We start from the raw sequence: 20,786 nt of genomic DNA on the forward strand, positions 1-20,786 counted from the left end.
GAAAAGAAAATTCTACATTTTCTTTAGCGGGTGATTTTTACACTTTACTCTTCAAATATACTCTACACATTCCATTTGTCGCGGCTACTCTGCATACCAAGCTTCATAATTTGTTAAACTTCCAGATACCCTTTCCTAGTTGCAGTTAAAATATTCTATCTGTTACATTGAAACTGAAGTTTTACGATTTTCTTTGCATACAGATGCTAGAGATAGGACATTTTTAACTAAGGAAGGCAGTATAAATGAGAAGAATGGCAAACACTTGTAATACACATACCGCAGCTCGACGGTGACTTTGACTAAGTAAGTAATTGACTTTCAAATCTGGATGATTATTTATATCCACCCAGAATTTTTTCCCTACAGCTTCATCGATGATAAACGTGCTGTTGTAATATTGATGCGTGTCATACTCCATTTTCGTGATATTGTGCTGGGACAAAGTTTTGTTGGATAAGTCCGAAAACCTGCTGATTGATATGTCTCCGATACTGCCATCGGAATCATCTTTATTGTCCGTTGATTCCGGCACAGACTCTGCGCCCTTCGTCGAATTTTTCTTAGCATCGGCCGTTACATTCATAGAGTTAGCTTTACCTCCTGGAATTGCGGATGGAACCTGCTCAAAGGGAACAGAATTAATTTTTAGTTGTACGTGAATGCTTCTTAATTCGAACATATATATAATATATAATATAAAAATAAAATATTATTTTACATGCCTCTACATATAGGCTGACCCCCTTTCACTCGTGTAAGGAGGGTTGCCTACACGTAGGGGTACCCTAGCCGACTTTTAATTACCAATAACTAAGAAACAAAGCCGAAAGCGCAATTTTTTTATTCTTGATTTTCGTTTTATTTCGATCTCAAGAATAACCTCTTAAATTTTCTGACACCTTCAGCCGAACACCCCGTATACACGTGCAGGGTCGTTTCAGATTTTGTCGACATAATCGCAACAGCCGTGTCTCGTTACAGCGCTAATCCGAATCTTGAACATAATAGACAAGAATCGAATCTTACCGGTTCTTTGGTGGAAGAATTCTTTCCGTAGATTGATACTATCGGCGTTGAAGTCTCCGGTTTGTCCAATCTAAGGATAGGCGTCACAACTCCCTGTTCGCCTGAGGAAACTGTTGTCGACGACGGAGATGACGTGGGAACCGTCGATTCTGTCGGATAATCCGTCAGATAGTCGTATCCATCGTTCGTTGGTACATTCGACGCATTCACAACCGTCTGCGGTTGTTGTTGCTGCGTTTGTGGCTGTGGCTGCGATTGTGATTGCTGCGACGCGACCTGTTGCTGCGACTGTTGCTGTTGCAATTGTTGCCCCCGTGAGATTCGTTCGGTCGCAGGGTCTGGCTTCTCATCCGCTTCTCGACGGTACCTTGTTAACGCTTCTCCATCGTCGACCGCATCTTCGTCGGACACGTAAGCCAATTCGAATGGTCCAAAATCATGCAACGACTGTCCTCCCGAACGTCCCAATTCATAATGGTACCGACCTGGAAATATTCCAACGGAAACGAGGTGAGTTTCAATCAGCGAGAATCGATTTTCGTTGAACACTCTGTGACGGAAACGAAAAAGAAAAAGAAAGAAAAAGGGCTCCGCCTACTTTCTGATTAAGAAATAATTCCTGATATAGAACAATTTCAACCAGTAGGGTAGAGGCAAGTCTCAGTTAACTTGACCGATCGCTGGAAAGTTAAGAATTTAATTCAAGTTATTCATCAGTGGGACGTCTAATCGTTGCCAATCGTTGCAAGAGAATATCCGCATCGGCGTTATCAAACGCACCATCGATGTCTCGAAATGCAAGCAGAAGGTATTTTTTATTGGCGAGAGTCAAATCTGATGGCAGTCACGTCGAATCGATCGAATTATTCTATGTAAAGTGTCCCACCCATTGGACACGTGATATTTTAACGTTATAACGAACAGCATTTAGAAAATTTTTAAGGGAAAGAAAGAAGACGTATCCGTAATAGTCTGAAAACCAAACGAAAGGGCAATTCTTTGATTCATCGAATTTCAAAACTGCCTCTCCTTGAAAGAGCAGAAAACGTGACTCACGAGAACGATTGGACGCTTAACCAGTTAATTGCGGATTTTAGATTTAGAAATCTCTCTCATGGAGTTAGCTCGTGGAGTGCGTAAATAAATAAATACAAGCGACAACGAATATACGCGTCGACGTACCGAAATAAATTTTTTCTTTGACGCGTATACTCATCAAACGCGGTTAACTGGTTAAAGCGAAACAGCGTCCGTCGATATAATTGGAACGACGCGGACCATAAAAGAGCGAAGACCGAAATTAAATTAGTCGCAAGTTACGGGTTGTTATTATCGATGCACAGTTCGATTCACGGACAGGATACGCGTGAGCAACTATTTGTCAGGGATTTTCATTGGGACGGTGACGCGACGCAGCGTGTCTCGACGAATCGAATCAATTTATGGATTGCATACTTGGTTCGTCAGTGGGGTCGTCCGGTCATTTTGCACACCGGCCTACATTGAACGTTCAGATCGTGGCCCAGGTCGGTATAAATTTCAAGCATCGATTCCAACGTTTCTCCATTAAATGACCCGCGCGTTGCTCTAGCTCGCTAAGCTATTCTCCACTTCGTTTCGCTCGTAACAGTCGCTTAAAGTTGTCACGGCTGAGGAGAACGTTTCTTCGTAACGGTTATCATCGGTGTTTATCACCGTGGATTTTCACAAGTTCGTAGAAAATTTAAGACGCGCGACAATGCACGGAATGACATCGAATGAAACAGTCCATAGCAGCTCGCGCGTATTTACGAAAAATCTATGCTTCTGTCGACGCAAGTGAGCAATTAGGATCTAGCTGAGACTTCGTTTCCATCTGTTGGATATTACAACGTTTAATGAAACTTGACTTTGCGTATCTTATATACTGCGCTTATGGAACGTACATTCCACAGTACGTTCCACAAGCAACGCGTTTTTTTTCCACAGTTACATTCAAAAGAAAGATGGTATCGACCAAGAAGCGAAAGTTGCTCCGATTCCTGCAGCGCTGGTTTAAATCCTAGAAATTCCAAGATCTATCGCTTTGTAGAAATAGCTGTAATTGCAATCGTGTAACGTGTTCGATTACGGAAACGAAGGTAGACTAATATTTTCACGTGCGCGTAATTATCGCTCTTAAAGGAGGGGAAAAAAATAGAAGCAACGAAACGAACGTCGAAGAACAGGATGTTAGCTGCTCGTGACAAACTATCGCCGGATAGAGCAATAAATTGACGATCCGACATTATTAGTCGAGAATGCACGAAGCTTGACGTCAGTATAAATTTTCATGCTCTGAAAGCTAGCTCGACTAAACGTTCAACTGCCAATCGTTAGTCGTCTCCCTACGGACTTTAAAGAGACGCCAATTTATTCGAGTGTCGTTAGCCTTTATTCGTCCGCGTATTGTGGAGCATACTTTTCGACGAAAATACATTTGCCTGACGCACGGTCTCGCGATTCTCGTTTGGAACGAGGACGTCGACAGTCCTCGATCGAATCGCCCGGATTGATCCTAAGATACATATGCGCATATTTAGGAAAGTTCGACAACTCGAGGAAGCACGGGGAAGACCTTGAACCGGTCGATCGAACAGAAATTTCAAATTCAATTAACGTCGACTGAACGACGATGGCTGATCATTGGATGTAGCATTTCGAGTTGCCAATTTCTCAGCGAACGAACGCCTCAACCGTGTAAACTAACGGTACGTGTAACGCGCGTTAAACGATAGATAGGTTGCGCGATATACGTTACACAAATTTTATTTGCGTAGGACGATTCTAAAAATATGTAGCGCTATTTGTTACGAGACATTTTTCTAGGTCAAACGAGCATCGTATGCATCGTATACGAAATGCCTTAGAACTCGAATCTAAAAGTATTACGTAGAGTGAAGACTCGAAGAGATCTTTGATTCTAAGATAGATACAAGAGTTCTAATCTCGTGAAGCTTAGATTCGTTTACTTTTAATTACGAGATTTAATTACGAGAGCGAGGGAATTTACAAGATCGAAGAGAATCTCGAGAGCCTGGAATGCTCGAATATTGTTCGAAGGTTTCTGGGTTTTCCAAATATTTACGTAAATAAATCATTCGATACGACCTTGGCTTGTAGTTCGAAACATAATGTATTCATGTTTCGAAACACCTGGAACATTCTTCGGACATTTTTATTATCATAATAAATCTTCGCTATAGCGAATTATATAAATATTCGTGCTGCACGACCGAAGATCCTCTGTTCCATTCGACTGTATTTCATAAACGTCGTTTGTATCGCGCAGTGAAGGATAAGCAAGATCAATACGTTGCTTCATCTGTTTCTACTTACCTGGACCTCTATTATTCGAACAACTCCGATTGTACGAACGAAACGTGATAAAAAGTAGGTAAAATTATTCTCAGTATTTTGTTCACTTCGTTCTCTGGATTTTACCAATGTCATGCCATCCAATCGTTAGATATAAAAACATTTATAGTAAATAAAAACGGAACGCCCTATTCGTTCCAACACCGTCGACTGTGTCGACTCTTCATATTCTTTCGTTACGCGCTAGAGGCAACAAGTATTTCCTAAGAGCGTTCCTGGAATTTTTAACGGAGTTGGATATCTCGATTATACGATTAATCAGACTTTAATTGTAACCTTAATTATAAACAGTTTAAATAATCATGGAAACGTGGAACGAAAGGATTAATTAACGAGGGCAGCGAAAACTCCAAGACTGAAAAAAGCAACGAAGTGAATAACGACGATATGAGTGAGTGGAAACGAGTTCAAAATCTCTGCTTGTATTGCTACTTGTTAAGCGTAACAAAACTTTGATTTTGTCCTCGTGTACGTATAAAAGCCATTATAAATATATATATATGTAAATTCTACAGAATTTAAACTAGTCGCCAGCCGACATTTTCAGATTTCTTTCGTTCTAACGGCAGTCATTTGGCCATTTGGTCATTAGGAATAGAATAAATCACGAGAGAAAAAGAATAATTCAGAACTTTCCAGAATCGATCGTCTGATTTATCCTAAAGGTTTACATTATCATAAATCGATGTTCTTTACGCCATGACGTTGAAGGTTGTCCTCTGTATCACCAGTAACGAAAACACAAAAGGTGAAGGAATTGGACGTGTAGAATTTATAAGAAAACCAGAAAATGAATTGGCTTATACTTTCCACTGGAATATCAATTAAGAAGTTGTAGAGGTTGTTTAGTAGTGTTCAACTCACATCGGGGTTACCAATTTGTAGAGGTTTATGTGTAGAGGATAGTTGGTCGGTGAAGTTTAATGAACGAGATTGTGCGTTGTTGAAACCGTCGAATATATTTAACATGATAAATTAGTATACAGATAATGTTCGCGAAGGCGCTCGTACCAACCGATTCGTTAAGACAGTGTATAAGTAGTACAATGGGATCGCTAATGACTCGTTAATTAGATCACTGATAATTCGTTGATAACTGATCGACGACTGACTGTAATTCATTTCCTTGCAATCGCGTCCGCTTATTTATACCGGTCGGGGGAGAGTCGGAAAATACAAATTCGTCGTTGTTCGACTGTTCCACGTAGCGACGAAATTGCTTTGCTCGGAGTTTATTTATTTTTACATTACGCGTGTCCTAACGATCTTGATAGTCCGAGGCAAAACAACATTATTTGAATTGTTTTCTAACTCATGTGCCAGTACAAAGTTATCAGCCTCGATTATTCGGTTCATCAATTGTTAAGAACGCCTAAAAAATCTGATCAAGGTAGATCGATACAGACTTAAACTTTGTATTGAAAAATGCTTACTTAGAAGAATCGGAAATTATCTCCAAAAGGAAAATAAAGACTGAAAGTAGGTCTAGTTTTCACATGGAAAGACTTTTGGAAATTCTTCAAAAACGAGGTAATCGTGAAAGAGGAAGAACGAACTTCGCTTTAAAGTAATTTGATGGAACTGCAAAAGCCACAGATTGGATATTAGAATATGAAACAGAGTGTGAAAAATTCAAGATTCAAAATGGTGAGAAGAAAATCAAGTGCTTGAAGATGTGTTTGGAGAAAACAGAACTAGAATGGTATCAAACAAATCTGTTGAAAAGCAAAGAATATAACTGGGAAGATTGGAGGACTTCGTTTCTTAAAGTTTTCAGCAATAAAGGTTATTTTTCATCACTATACGCCTATAATTTCAAATATATTTCAAGTTAGTTCGTTGATTATGCTATAAAAAAAGAACGGTTAATATTGGAAGTAGAGAGGAAGACTATTGAAAATACAAGAATTAATTTGATTGTTATCGGATTACCTATTCACGTTCAGGATAGAATCGATAGAGAAACGATACACTCAGATGATTTGATCCGAATTTTGGGACAGTATGAATATACTTGTCACAAAAGAAGTTCAATAACGAAGTTCAGATGAAAGGAAAAGAAATGCAGGAGATGAAGGTACGCCTTGACAGAAATTCAAATCCATTATTTGGGAAACAACCTTACGGTACTTGCAAATCACTAAATTTCTCTGGGCATTATGCAGAATGAGAATGAAAACAACTGAAAGGTTCGAAAAGGTACGAACCGCTCATAAAACTCCAAGTTAGAGAGAATGATCAGAAAGATGAAGGTGTTTATAACACTGGAGCTAATGCGTTTTATTAACAAAAAAAAAAAAAAAAAAACTATCAGTGGCAACGACGAAAGCCCGAACGAAGATAAATAAAACAGAAGAAATAATGGATGTTTTTGTGGTACGCAAGGATAAGTTCACATACGACCTTATGCTAGGGTTGGATACCTTAAAAAGGTTCAAGCTAATAAAAAATGAGAATTTGAGAATTGCTCGAAAAATAAAAAAAAAAAAAAGAAAATGGTTAAAATTTAAAAAGTTAAAAGTCGCAGATGAATGTGCGAATGAGTATAATAACACCAGATACAGTATCACTGGATTCTCACCTAATCATTTGATACATGAACAAGTTATTGAGATCGATACTCTAATGGAATAATCGAAAATAGGATTAATTTAGGAAAAAACAGAGAGAAGAAGGCATGAATTCAAAATTGGTGAAATGGTCTTTGTTCATAGTGGAAACAAATTGAAATGAGTTGGATGAAATTCAGAAAGGGCCTTTCAGAACTCTGGAAAGAATCTCAAACTCAATATACGAAGTGGACAATGTTAATGGTAAATCTGATGGGAATTTTTTCCATTCGAGTAATGCAGATCCTCATGAAGATTAATTAACGATAAATTAACGAAATCGTCAACATAAGAAGGGAAGGTGCAAATTCTATAGAATTGCCGGAAATCGACATTTTCCTTTTGTTTTACCGGCAGTCATTTGCTGAATAGAATAGATCACGAGAGAAGAACGGTAATTCAGGACATAGAAAATCGATCCTCCATTTTCCAGAATCGAACGTCTGATTTATCCTAAGGATTTACGTTATTACATACATAAGTAAATATATGCTACGTATAAGACGTATACGTAATGGAGATTAGACAAATTTGGAGGATTTTAAATCACTTTTCTCGTATGGCTACGCTTAGACGCTGACGCGATGTTGTCTTCGAAGTAAAGGCAAGTCGAAGGTAGTAATTTGTTACACTCTCTCCTGGACTGCTCGCGAGCTCACGGCACGCTGCGCGTATAGATACGAAAGTTGGCTAATTATTCGTAAGAGAAGAGTCACCATCGATGAACTTGATCTTGACATATGTCGCCAAGGCCACTCTTCGCAGTGAGGACTTGCATTCTATACAATTACTTGTAGATACACCTTAACTGTACAGTCGCTAACTTTGCAGGTTTGCTGCAAATCTAATTACAGTACAGTAAATTTCTTCTTTTCTATATGGTGTTAAATTATCTTTTGTTCGTAACATTTTTCTGATACTGAAGGAAGCAATTTTTGTCTGTGTAGCGGCACATGAGTAGAGGATAATTTAGATCGCGTTGTTGTTTCGCCTCGGAGTATCGATATCGTTAGGATACACATAATGTAATAATAAATAAACTCCGGGCAAAACAATGTCGCCGCACGTCGAACAAAGATAAATTTGAATTTTTCGACTTTCCTCCGACCAGTATAAATAAACGGACGCAACCGAAAAAAGTTCAATATATACCCAGTATCTAACAGCATCTATGACTTATCTGCGAGCGATTATACACTGTCTAGCGAATACGTTGGTACGAGCGTTTCACGACATTACTTATTTATTTATATTTGTTTAATTATTTCAAATATACTTTACGGGTTGCAACAGCAAGTTCTCGTTACCAATCCTCTACAATTCCATTACATCTGAAAACATTCTTTCTATCGCTTGCACATAGTTTGCATAGTACACAGTATACGTAGTTCAAAACCGAAAGATTTTTTTTTTTTATTTGGTAGAATTTTACAATCAATGTTCATTAAGAATTATAAGCAAATTATTTTGGCGTGGTACTATATCGTGTATAATAGGTGATCATCGTCTGTTTGATTTTAGCTGAATCTAATGGAAATCGAAAGATAGCTAAAATTTTCAGGGCTAAAATTTTCAGGGAAAAATAAGATTGCTATCCCTAAATTTTCGTAATTAATTTAATTTCCCCGAACTTGGAATCTTCTTCTTCTTTTAGATAAAATTTGTCCTACTGTCGAGAGGGACATCTTGTGATGGTCGCATATTTTATTTAGGTGGATGCACCTCCGAGATTTGAAGGTGAAGGTCTTTGTCTTTCTAATTATACGCTATTCGACGAAGTTTTTGATTCTCTACAGAAGAGTGTAAAGGTAGTTGAGTCGAAAAATGATTAGTTTGAAAGATATCTTAAATCTAATATTACAAAACTCGTCGTATGAAAGACGAGGAAAAATAAGGCATCGATTACAAGATTAAAGTTTTTATGCTTTTTGTTAGTATTGAAAAGGTGCCAAACAGGATTTCGATCAAATCGAGGATTCTGAAGGATAAAAACAAACAAATATAGACAATATAAAATAATAATACCAATGATTTATTTAGATAAAACATTGATTGTTTCACCGCAGGGAAAATAAGAATCTCCTTTTTATGGAAATGTGGCGATTATTTATCAACTATGCAATAATGTACATAACATACATATCTATTAGTAATATTATATATATTCTACATATTATACATTGCCACATATATTCTACATATTATACATTGCCACATATATTCTACATATTATACATTACTATATATATTCTATATAACAATATTAATCCAGATAAAATACCATAGTGGTGTTTTTATCCAGAAAAAGTAACAATCTCTTTTTTATTGAGCAATTTCTTTAGGAATGACGTATCCTAACTCCAACCAATGCGCTCCTATATCTACCGGAAGTTGTCCCGGCGCGCAGTCCAGCAGCAGCCTCGCGGTTGTTCCTTCTGGCGTATGATGAACATCGAGTAGACATCCTCGTCGTGATCGCATGGTTATCATTGCCAATTCAGGGTTCAATGATTCCTCAGATTGATCGGGCGTCTGCACGCCTCGCAGGTTAATTTTTATTACCCATGGTGCCGGTTTTACAAACTTGGATGGTAATGTTCTAATCGTATCGATTTCGTGGTGTTGTTTCATTCCCCAATCGATCAACATAACGTTGAAACCCGTTTTGGTTCGTTCTAGGAGACGAGCCCTTTCAAAAAAGCGATAATCATTCATTTGTACTGGCACGGCGACAAGCATACCCTCGGTCAAATCGTTGACGTTCGGCCTATAGGCCAAGGGCCGCATTTGCATTATCCATGTGAGTCTCCTGGTCATTCTCGGCCATCCTTCCAGGCGGACCCAAACGGTAGTAAGCGACTCCGTTTCTGATACGAAGACACGGACCATATTCACGAATCGTGTGGTGGCTGCTTGTTGTTCCATATTTTTCTGGAGCACACTGATTTCTTGTGTGTTCTGCTCGGTATATCGAGTTATTGCACAGGGAAGTCCTTATCACACACTCGGAAGTCTTTCTTGACAAACACTGAGAAGTTTTGTCACGAAGTTGCAATGTTAGTTTTTTTGCTATGGTGGTTTTCTAGTTGCTTCTTGTAGCGATTGGATGTTTCTGATTTTCCAGAATTCGGACTTCCCTTATATAAGGGACGAAAATCCCCTCCACTGTGGCGGTCAGTTTATGGCGGGATTTAGGGTCGAAGACAATTAAAATAGTGTTTTCCAAAGAGTATACAAAATGACTAAATCTGTCCCTCTTTTTTCTTTTACTAGTAAATAGAAACTTGACAACTACTGGGACAGGTTGAAAACTATTGTAGCAAATTCGATTTATGGTTTATGGATCCTTACGGCTAGATATGCGTACCAATTAGGCGTTAATTTGACATCGAATCTTTCGAATCGTTGATTCAATTATTCGTTTACTTATCGGTGTATACGGTGAAATCACAGATTTACGGACACTTTTTATGGACATTCGATTTTGTCAATGGCACGAAGTGATTCAGCGATAAAAGCGAATTAATCGATACGTTTTTCTCATCGTGTTAATAGAGAAGAGTTATAGAGGAGAGTGGAAAACATCACGGACCGCGGAAAATAGCCGCAATAAATACAGAATTTTGAATTGCATCCAAAAGATAAGAATTCGAAAGAAGTAGCGTGAAGGGAGATATGTACACTTCTCGTCAAATAGATAGCTCAGGTGTGCTATCTTTAATTTCTCAATGACGCGTGCAAAATTTTTCGTCTGTAACGTATAATATCAAAACATTATAAGCTCAGAATATTCGGTCCGTTGAAAATAATTAAAAATATTATGAGGTTTAGTGTGTAACAAAAAAAAAAATTGTTTTATTTTAAGAACGAAATTATAGCACATGTACAATAAGAAAATAATAATCAACTTAAATTGTAACTAACAATAATTACTTATCAAACATATATACTTATTTAATAATGGGTACATCCCCCTTTATCTTCTATTACTTCTATTGTACTATTTGGTACCGATTTATATAGTTTCTGGATATAATTTTGACTTAACGTATCCCATTTGCGTACAATTGCATTTTTTAATTCTTGTTCGTCTTGATACTGCTTTCCATTCGCGTATACGCCGTGAACAAGTTCTGTCCAGCAATTTTCAATAATATTAAGGTCTGGGGTACGTGCAAGCCACGGCAAAATAAATATATTATTTTCATTGAAATATGATTAGACCAATCTTGATGTGTGTACAGATGCATTATCTTGTTAAAAGATGTAATCAGGTTTAGAAATGCGTTCTGCGTGATTATTTATTTCTTCTTTGATTAAATTTATGTATTGGACACTATTCATTTTCCCAGCGATGAATTTGATACTTGTCTTGCCGAAATAACCGATGTCGGCCCAAACCATCACACTGCCTCCTCCCATTTGTCGTCGAATTGCTGATATTGTCTCTTTTCTTATGTCATGAAAATAATATTGGAACTCATCAAGACCATCCAAGTTGAATCTTTCTCGTCTGAAAATAGTGCCCTTCTCCATTTCTTTTTCCAATGCATTCTTTCTTTTGCAAAGCGTGAACGTTCTACTTTATGTTTCGTTGTTAACGAAGGCTTCTTTTTCAATTTTAGTCTCTTGATATTTTTGCAGGATAGTAGAACTCGACGAACACTTGAAATACTGGCACTAAACTACATTTCTCTATTATTTGCTTTGTTGTTAACTGCGAGTTGAAAGTTACACGCAAAATTGTTCGCTTATCACGATTGGATAACGATGACGGCCGACCAGTACTTTTCTTTTTGCCATAATCTTCAACATTTTTTTAGAAATTGTATATTACTCTACTTCTTATTACTTTCGATATTCTTGCTACTGATAACCATTGCTGTTTTAATTCAAGAATTTTCTTTTTTTCAGACTCGTTTAATCTTTTTCCGCGTCCTATATTTACAAATTATATAATGTATATAGTGTAATGTTTACTTGTTGATAGATCATGAACTACTGAGCAATTTCTAAACATATTAACAGAGTGTGCTATCATTTCGTTCTTAAAATAAAACAATTTTTTTTTGTTACAGAACATCATAATACTTTTAATTATTTTCAATGAACCGCGTATTCTGAGGTCATAATGTTTTGATATTATACTTTATAGATGAAAAACTTTGTACGCGTCATTGAGAAATTAAAGATAGCACACCTGTGTAATCTCTTTGAAAGAAGATTCTGATAAATTGGAAGAAAAGAGACAAAATTTCGGTGAGTATGTATTATACCGTTTACTTTTGCCATTATCTTCTATTTAAGAGATTTATTTAATTTTAATTATACTTTAAATTAATATCTTGCAGCTTCATCTTGCCAAGGAACTAAGGAGAAATAAAATAATCAGCAGATGTCCTTCTCGTTGTATAAATAGCTAATTCCCGCGTTATCGATGCGCTTCGTCAAAATTGGGACCATCTTTTTCTGTCATAAACCATAGCAACGAGGAAAATTTGTTTTCGTTTCGGACAAAAGGAAAGGGACAAAGCTAAGGGACAGAAAACTGGAAAAAGAGATATCACATCAGACGATCCTATCGCCAAATTCTTTATGACAAAATCACCGGAACCATCAGAAAGAATAATTCTATGGTTCCTTCTGACCTTCCTCGTAATCTTCGCAAACAGCGATAACGTCTTAAACGATGACACATAGGTGACTCCTATGACAACCGATGTTTTAGAACGCGTATTACTTATGATCTACGATTCTGTAATAATGACTGACAGTTTCGCAATTAACTCCTCTCGAATCGTCAGTTAATCGGCTCGGATTTCTCTAACGTAGGTAGACCACGAGACTAGCCTTGTGTACAGTTTTGGTCGTGATTTGAACAACTATTTTAACTTTGCTACTTCATTGTAATATTATACTTAATCATTTTCGTGAATAAAAGCCTACAAAATTATAAAAGCACAATCAAGTTGCTCAGCTACTCCTTTTTTACCATTAATTTTACGTGACACGTTCATCAATCAGTTCTTCGACGATGATTTTCTAGTTACTACAAATTTATTAACGATTTATAAGGAACTTGTGACGGATGCTAGTCATTGTCATCGACAGTTGCTCGCGGCTGAAAGTGACATAGAAAGTGTACATAGAAAAATCCGCTTTTCTCAAGCTTTAGGCAAATGAACAATAACTCTAACGAACGTCTCGACATGAAATACGCTTATAGCAATTAAACACCATGACCATAAAGGGTTCTAAATTTTTATGATAGTTTCTCAAGATTATTGCGGGTTTAAATATGACGAGTGCTGTTTAAGTATGTTTGTACAAATGCTGGCTGCCTCGACCTAGGAATAGATTATAGTTTATGGTAGGTTCAAGGGACGTAGAAAGTTTCTTTTACACGAAATTATGAAAGTTTGTAGAAAGTTGTTTAAAGGTATATACTACCTCCCACTAATCATTTATTTAGATGGCACTTTACATATATATAGAAACGACGAAAGTTGCAGAAGAGTTGATGTTGAAATTATTCGACTCAGGTTGGGAGGCTACAAACAAGGAACCGAAGAAAATTTTAAAGTAACTAAAATCATAGTAGAGACATTCTATATTCTACAGCTTTTTCCCCGTCTTTTACAGAGGCAAATACTACTACTGTGTACTATTCTACGAAGGCAGGATCTTCTTTTCTTGTTCGATACAGGCACTCACAGTCGATTCTAGTCAGTAGATTTACGAAATGTTTGCTTCGTTAGAACAAAATACGTACACTCTTATAATATATGCAGTACACGTGGATAAAGTTTTGTTTATTATAATTATAACATTATTCACTGGCAACAAGACGCGAGTATCTTACGTGTTATATTATACAAAAGAACGCGCAAACGTCATTAACGAAACACAGAATTTCGAGGGACTCGGGGAAGAGCAAGAGATCCTTTAGCCTCGTTGAATACAAAATTGTGTTTGATGTCTGAAATTTTGCCAAATCCTTATGTCCTTATTAACCGCAATTTCAAATACTAAACGTTGTGATAACCGCGATAGCAGGCGGAAGAAGCGCTACATTGGTAATTCGAACGAAGCTTCTTCATCGTCGCAGCGATCGAATTTCGCTTCGGTTCGTTCGATCTTTTATTACGTGAATTTATTATGTCTATCGATGAATTCAGATATTTATCTACCGTATTTCTACTATAACACGAACGAATCTTACCTTGCTTCGAATAACACATCGAAACCTATATAAGATACCTCATCGATCAACGATACTAATCAATTTTCATTTGTCGTTTTCACGAATATTTTGATCGTATCTAAAAATCATATATATAAGATCAAAAATATCTTTCTTCTTTTTCCTTTTTACCACGGACAGCACTTTATCTTTTTATTAAAACATATTAAGTGCTGTCCGTGGTAAAAAAGAAAAAGAAGAAAGATATTTTTGAAAGAAAAATATGTTCATACACCGCGTACGTTCTAGTATATCGAGAAACTAAGCGAATAGCTTGCAACGCGGCGAACGTTGTAGCTACGAGTCGCGTAGCTGTTACACGTTAACCTTTGTTCTTCACGGAACGATAGGTATCGATCATGGGCAGGAGGTCGACGACACAAAATGAAATCGTTAACGCGCAGTGCGTTAAACAGAATTAGGCGTAGCTGTTGCGGCTTTTTATTCCCGAATAATTACGAAAAATTGATCGTCGATCGACTAACAGGTATATTTTCGTCGGGCATAAAAGGGGCTCGTTTTTTCTCGAAGCGTTTAATCAACGAATATGGCAATCGTCCGGCTTCTCCCCTCGTTAGTAGTTAATTACACCCGTCTGATATTAAGTAATAATTAGAGCGCAAATGTTCATGCAGAATCATATTTCTATGAATATAGTTAGAGAAAGGAATGGAACCCAAAGGCTTGTTCGTTTCACTTACTGCGTTTCACAACGAATACCTTACTTTGGACGTTTTATATATTTCTACATGATGCGTGTATCGTGTGCATTTTTGCATCTTCCAGGTTCCCGCAAATGCACAAACAATCGCAGTCTAATAATAATTGTGGAAATGGAAATGCTGATTTTCGCGACATATCCAAGGATCATTGACATCGAGAGCACGTCGGCTTTCTAAATAATTGCCATGTTTCTTCTTTATGGTGCGAAAGATATATTAGAAGATGATCTTGACTCAAAAAAAGGCCGCGGGACGTCCAGAAATACAGGTAGCAAGAATGGACATGCGTGGCATGTAGAAAGATATGTAAGAAGCAAATCAATGCTAAAGCAAAATTGTGTTAGAGGAATGCAAGTTGTATGATATGAAGAAAATGAGTTTTAAACGAAATCACTGTATGCTTATGTACTGGTGTGGCCCCATGCTTCAGTACGCTTTGTATCGATAGAAGACTTGGCTCTTCATCCAAATCGGAGCCAAACACTTTCTACAGTTTTGATTCTTATCGTTTCTACTGACGCTCTGTCTGTCTGTCTCTTGTAAGTTTACATCGTAAGCAGCTGTGTTGCAAGACATGTGGCGCCGATATTCCTGACGACCTCCCGGGTATCTGGCAGGGAGAGAGAGAGACCACAGTGATGCAGCATCCGTTGAATAATTATTTTTTGATCTTGCCGCAAAAGTACATACCTCTCTATACCCTCGAACATAGCTCCCTTCGGTATTTTACTTGCACGATTTGTATTTCAGTTTTTACAATGTACGTCATTTTATCTTCTTTTTTTGTTTTTTAGAATTCTACCTCTTTTAGTCTATATCCTTATCTAGTAAATTTATTTACATTAAAATCATTTCTTTGTCTTTGCATTCCTTACGTGATCAGCATTAAATGGTTTGATTGTGAATGACTCACGGGTCAAATATATTTTTCGACAATTTACGGCGTTATTACGTCGAAGAGATTTCAGAGGTTTCAGAATGAAATTCTTCATTTCTGTGATAGAATGCAATGAGAAGTTGCGCACGTGACACGCCCACGCATTCGACGATGTGAAATCTCTTTGCTTTGTTGCTGCTCTTCTATCGCTGTTATCTGTTATGACGCAATATATATCTTTTATTGTCGATCGGAAATTAACCGGCAATGTCAATGTTACGTGTACTATGTACCATCCACATTGAGATTTCCAATTTAAGTACAGTGACGTTTAAAATTTACAAATTCGTCAGCAAGGAAAGCGAGATCTCTTTATCCCCTTTCTCGTCGTTACTTCTCTTGTTACATTACAAACGCAAAAGTATTGTAAAACGTGACTTTGTCGTCGAATCGATACACGTTCGAAATTGAGTATTTTCCTAAGGGAAAGCTGGTCCCCATCTGCACTTAATTACATATCGTTTGTTTCAAATTCGTTCGACTAACGTCAAACACCTTATCTGGTTTCAAAGATAAAATTCTAATATTATACAACCTTAGTAGGTTATACTTAGTAGATACTACCCACTATGACTATCGAAGAGTAGCTACTTTTGATATTTATTAAAAAACGAAAAGCTACCTTTACTTTATTTAGTATCATATATCAAATGTGAGTGCAGTTACAACGACGCTAATATCAAACAACAGACTTGTAGATATTTGTAGATATTTATATAGATACATTGCAGATATTTATAGAATGCAAAATTATATAAATGTTCGTAATCTCTGATATATCTTTCAAGCCGATTTTCTCGGAAAGTAATCCTCGGAAGAAAACATAGCATTGCATATTCATTCCTTGTTTTTTCATGAGCAATCACCTGATGCCCGCTTGTGAATGTTATTGAGCCGAATCCTGTATAAATATCAAATTAAGATACTGGCACGGGCAAAAAGTAAGTAACAGTGTGTGCAGTATGTGAGAAAATAGAGTAGAGGTAGAAGGTGAAAAAATTAGCAGCCAAGGATGCGCATAATATGCGCATAATGTATGTATTTTTGGCGTACAAGCAATTGTCAACGAATGGTAGATGTATATTATCGTGCAATCTATCTGAAAACTTGGTATTATTCTTTAATTATCGCTTATTATCATTAGCTATCGCAACGTTGTTTCACTTTATTGATAACAGTACATTTGTTTCGTCTATTAATTATGTATACAATGTTAGAGCGAATTGCACTTGGAACTACACGCATTATATAAGTTTCAAATAACACTCAGTTACATGATGTTAAACTCGTTTTATTTGTTTCACGAATATTCGGCGAAAGTTTAGTCCGTAAATCAATCTTTTTTAATTCAGACATCCTAAATTTCTGTTTTTTGCGTGTGTTTTTTTTTAATAATACATTTTTCGCCTGCGATTTAAATCGAACGTATCAGTTGAATTTTCGTATTATTTTATTGTATTTTTCGTTTCATTTATTGCATCAAAGAGTCTAATTTATTGTATTTAAACGTTCTATCCAAACAGCAGAATTATATTATAATTATTATAGCGGAGTTAAACGTAAATAAACTCGTTAAAAATTACAAGACGTAAATCGAGCAACTTAATCCGATATTTGTCCAACTTTTCTCCGAGTTCCGCATAGAATTTCCTCGATGAAATCGCAACTCATCATGAAACCGCGTTTGTCTACGCCAGGAGTATATTGGGCGTCACGTGGTTTTCCTTCTAGAAATTGCCGGCTTTCGTGGTGATTGTGCTCGCCTGCCCGGTTACCTCGGTCTCTCGACTGCAAAACGTTTCTGCTTGCCATCCGCTTACTTATCTCTCCAAACTTGTGTCTGTTCATTTACGAGGAGGTTATCGCGCGTACCTTCCACGCATTTTCACACTTGTGCACTCAGCGTGCTAGAAAATTTGCATACCACGGCTCTTACTCTGATTCTTCGCCTCTTTGCTTCGTTCGTCGGAACGAGAACGAAACTGAGACACAAAAATTCGAAGCCAAGGTTACACGAAGAAGTGGATCGAAAGACTCGCAACGAAAATGATCCTTAGCCATCTTCGTCTTTCCAGGGAAATGAAAAGATACTCTGCTATTTTCCTTCATAATTTCCATTCCATACGTTCCAATATCGATTCTTGTCTCGTTTTCGTTACGAGAATACCAATTACATATTTGATTTAAGATTGAGGTATGTAAAACGTTGAAAGAAGCAGATCTGCGCGTAAAGCTACTAGGCAGGTATAGGTAATCGACCGACCATAGTTGGACCGGAATCCTGCTTCGTCCTTGAGGAACTCGGAACATGCTCGAAGGTGATTCGCGTGATCTTTCTCCAGAGACTGTACCGTCACAGTTTCAGATACCATGATATAATAGCAACAGCTATATACGTAACTCTGTGTTGTATGGTTACAGCGGTATCGCGATAAAACTTTCGTCGTGTTCTACTATATCTTTCTTCGCACGCTATCTGTCTAATACTATACTTTTCCAGGCGTCTGGACAACGGTGTATTAGAACAAGGAAACTTTCAAGATGTTTAACGATCTTGACATTTTTACTTCGTAACCTGTTATTAGTATGTTGCCCATGTTTATGTAAATCCGTGTTTGTTATGAACGAAAGGCAGAAAATACTTTTAACAGATTACCTGTATTCCTCCAATGTATTTCTTGAAACATTGCGAAGATATTTGTGTTTGGTAAAAGAAACATCAGACTTAAGGATATAAGAATACGAGGATCGCAGTAGCAATTAATGCCAACGTCGTCTTTCGATGCTATAATTAGTAGAAGTTTTCGGTTAAAATTCCCGCAAGTGCATAAACATCTGCAGTCTAATTACTATAGATTGTACGTACTATCGTCTTGTTATTATGACAATTAACATTCCTATAATAACGGAGTCAGTTATTATAGATTTCAAAGTCACTTAAAGTGTATTTTTAAGTGACCATGGCAAAACGGGAGCAAAGATCGGGTGAATTGGAGTTCGATTCACGCCGAAAACGAACTGCTGGATATTTTCTGCTCCAAGGCCGTTCGCCAAGCAGAGAATCGTAAGTGCATATAGTTGCGATTCGTGCGTCTGGCCAGCAGGTATGGCGAACGCGTGAACGCATAAGACGCGATCCACGAGATCCACGATGAAACCAGTTTTTAAAACGTGACTCACGATTGTCCCGTATCATATGCGACATGCCGTAAAAATAGCTTAGTCAGAACTCGTTCTTGAACATCCTCGAGCAACCGCCTTGCTCGCCAGGCACGGCCAACAATGTTCGCGCGAACAAATCGTGAAAAACGTTTGCGCATCGTGTGCATACCTATTAGAAAAACGCTGACGCGCATGTATTCCTGCATTTCCGACGTCATTTAACCGATACCGAGTCACGCTTTTCCATTCCGGTCTTCTCCGACGCTCGTTCTTTTTGATTATATATTCTGCGTGTAAGGATCGCGCATCGTCAATTTTTTTCACACGTCGAACATCGCACGCGATCGAGAACCGGCTGATTTGAACTTCGTTTAAGAAATATTTCGCAACTTTCGCACTGTGTGCAATTTCTTGGCTGCAGACCTTCGCAAAAAGCATTCGAAAGCCGTGCAACGTAAGCGTTCGCAGCAAATTCATCCGTTTTCCTTATGAGTAACTTTTTAAATATTATTATTCCAAATGTTGAGGCTTCTAAGTATTTCCAGTGTATGTTCGTCTTTTTCAACGTATGAAACGTCCCATTCTGTTCTTATCGATCTCTTAAATGTTTTTTCTTTAAGAAATAACTCTATATTTGTAGATGTATCATTCTATGTTATTTTAACTTTTGGACGGCACACTGAAATAATTAAAATTGATAGAAGACGTTTAGCTGCTTTATCATTTGGACTTGGATATATATATTTGTAGATATATTTTGTGTATTTTAATTTCTATATTTTAGACCTATGTAAGGACTGTTATACCTTCCGGTAATGAATCAAAAAGGAACCTTCCTGGGACACGTATGAAAAAAGATCTATACACATGTAGAATGTTCCGCAAGCAAAGAAGCGATGTGTAATATCGGCAACGAGACAAGATGCAAACGTAACCGTGCAATTATGGATGTCGATAAAGATAAGGCACGTCGATGTTATGTAAAGGTCTAATATCCGGAAGTGGCGCGACGCATGCAGCCTACGTAATAGGAAACTATCTCCTTTTGCCTCTTCCTTTCGATTTCTTTCACTTTTATGCTTCCACACGATTTCCATCCACGTTGTGTTCGTCATGGATCATACTTATGCACGACACACGATGAATATCGTATAGTAATCCTACTTCCTGTTTGAGTTATGATCCATAAATAAACACTTTTACCAATTTGAAAGATAAGAAGTTAATAACGCAGGACGGAAAGATATCAACGTACACGTTCTACTCGACACACGATAGAAATATTTTAAGAATATTTATAAATATAATTTGTAAAGAATATTTTCGCTGATATCGCGTTCATAAATATTATAGTATCGAGGAAAAACTGTCAGAAATCTCGAGTCACTTAGAGAACAGTAAAAGTGCTTACAGGCCGAGACAAATGAGCAATCCCGGTAGGCTCATTACCTGTCGCCCTTTAGGTCATCTTGTGTCAACATTTGCAAAACACGTGTACATTGTAGTAATTCTAGGTACAAAGGTTGTCTTCAGGAAGACCACCGTGGGGTTTTAGTCGGTAAGAGTCTGACACTACCCGCCGACCCCCAGAGGGCGGCCAGGCGTCCATGAGGATTTCCCCATAAAAAAAAAAAGGTACAAAGGTTGTCTTGGTTAAGCTCCAAGTAGTTTCGGGATAATAGTTACTC

The 20,786-nt window shown here is 37.4% G+C and overlaps 1 protein-coding gene and 1 long non-coding RNA gene across 2 annotated transcripts in view; one reads left to right on the top strand and one right to left on the bottom strand.

The window, feature by feature from the left end:
* Window positions 1–20,786, bottom strand: part of L(1)g0289 (plexin domain containing lethal (1) G0289) — a 45,332-nt gene that overhangs the window by 3,817 nt on the left and 20,729 nt on the right. Inside the window, exons 2-3 of the mRNA XM_072019153.1 lie at window positions 1,030–1,514; window positions 281–622 (exon numbers count right to left, since the gene is read on the bottom strand). Of these exons, the coding sequence (XP_071875254.1) occupies window positions 281–622; window positions 1,030–1,514 (827 nt within the window). The remainder of the gene's footprint in view (window positions 1–280; window positions 623–1,029; window positions 1,515–20,786) is intronic.
* Window positions 7,047–8,296, top strand: LOC139995502 (uncharacterized). Its single transcript, XR_011801983.1, has 2 exons — window positions 7,047–7,915; window positions 8,191–8,296. It is a non-coding gene; the product is annotated as an uncharacterized lncRNA (long non-coding RNA).

This window comes from Bombus fervidus, chromosome 16, assembly GCF_041682495.2.
Source record: "Bombus fervidus isolate BK054 chromosome 16, iyBomFerv1, whole genome shotgun sequence".
Classification (NCBI taxonomy): Eukaryota; Metazoa; Arthropoda; class Insecta; order Hymenoptera; family Apidae; genus Bombus; species Bombus fervidus.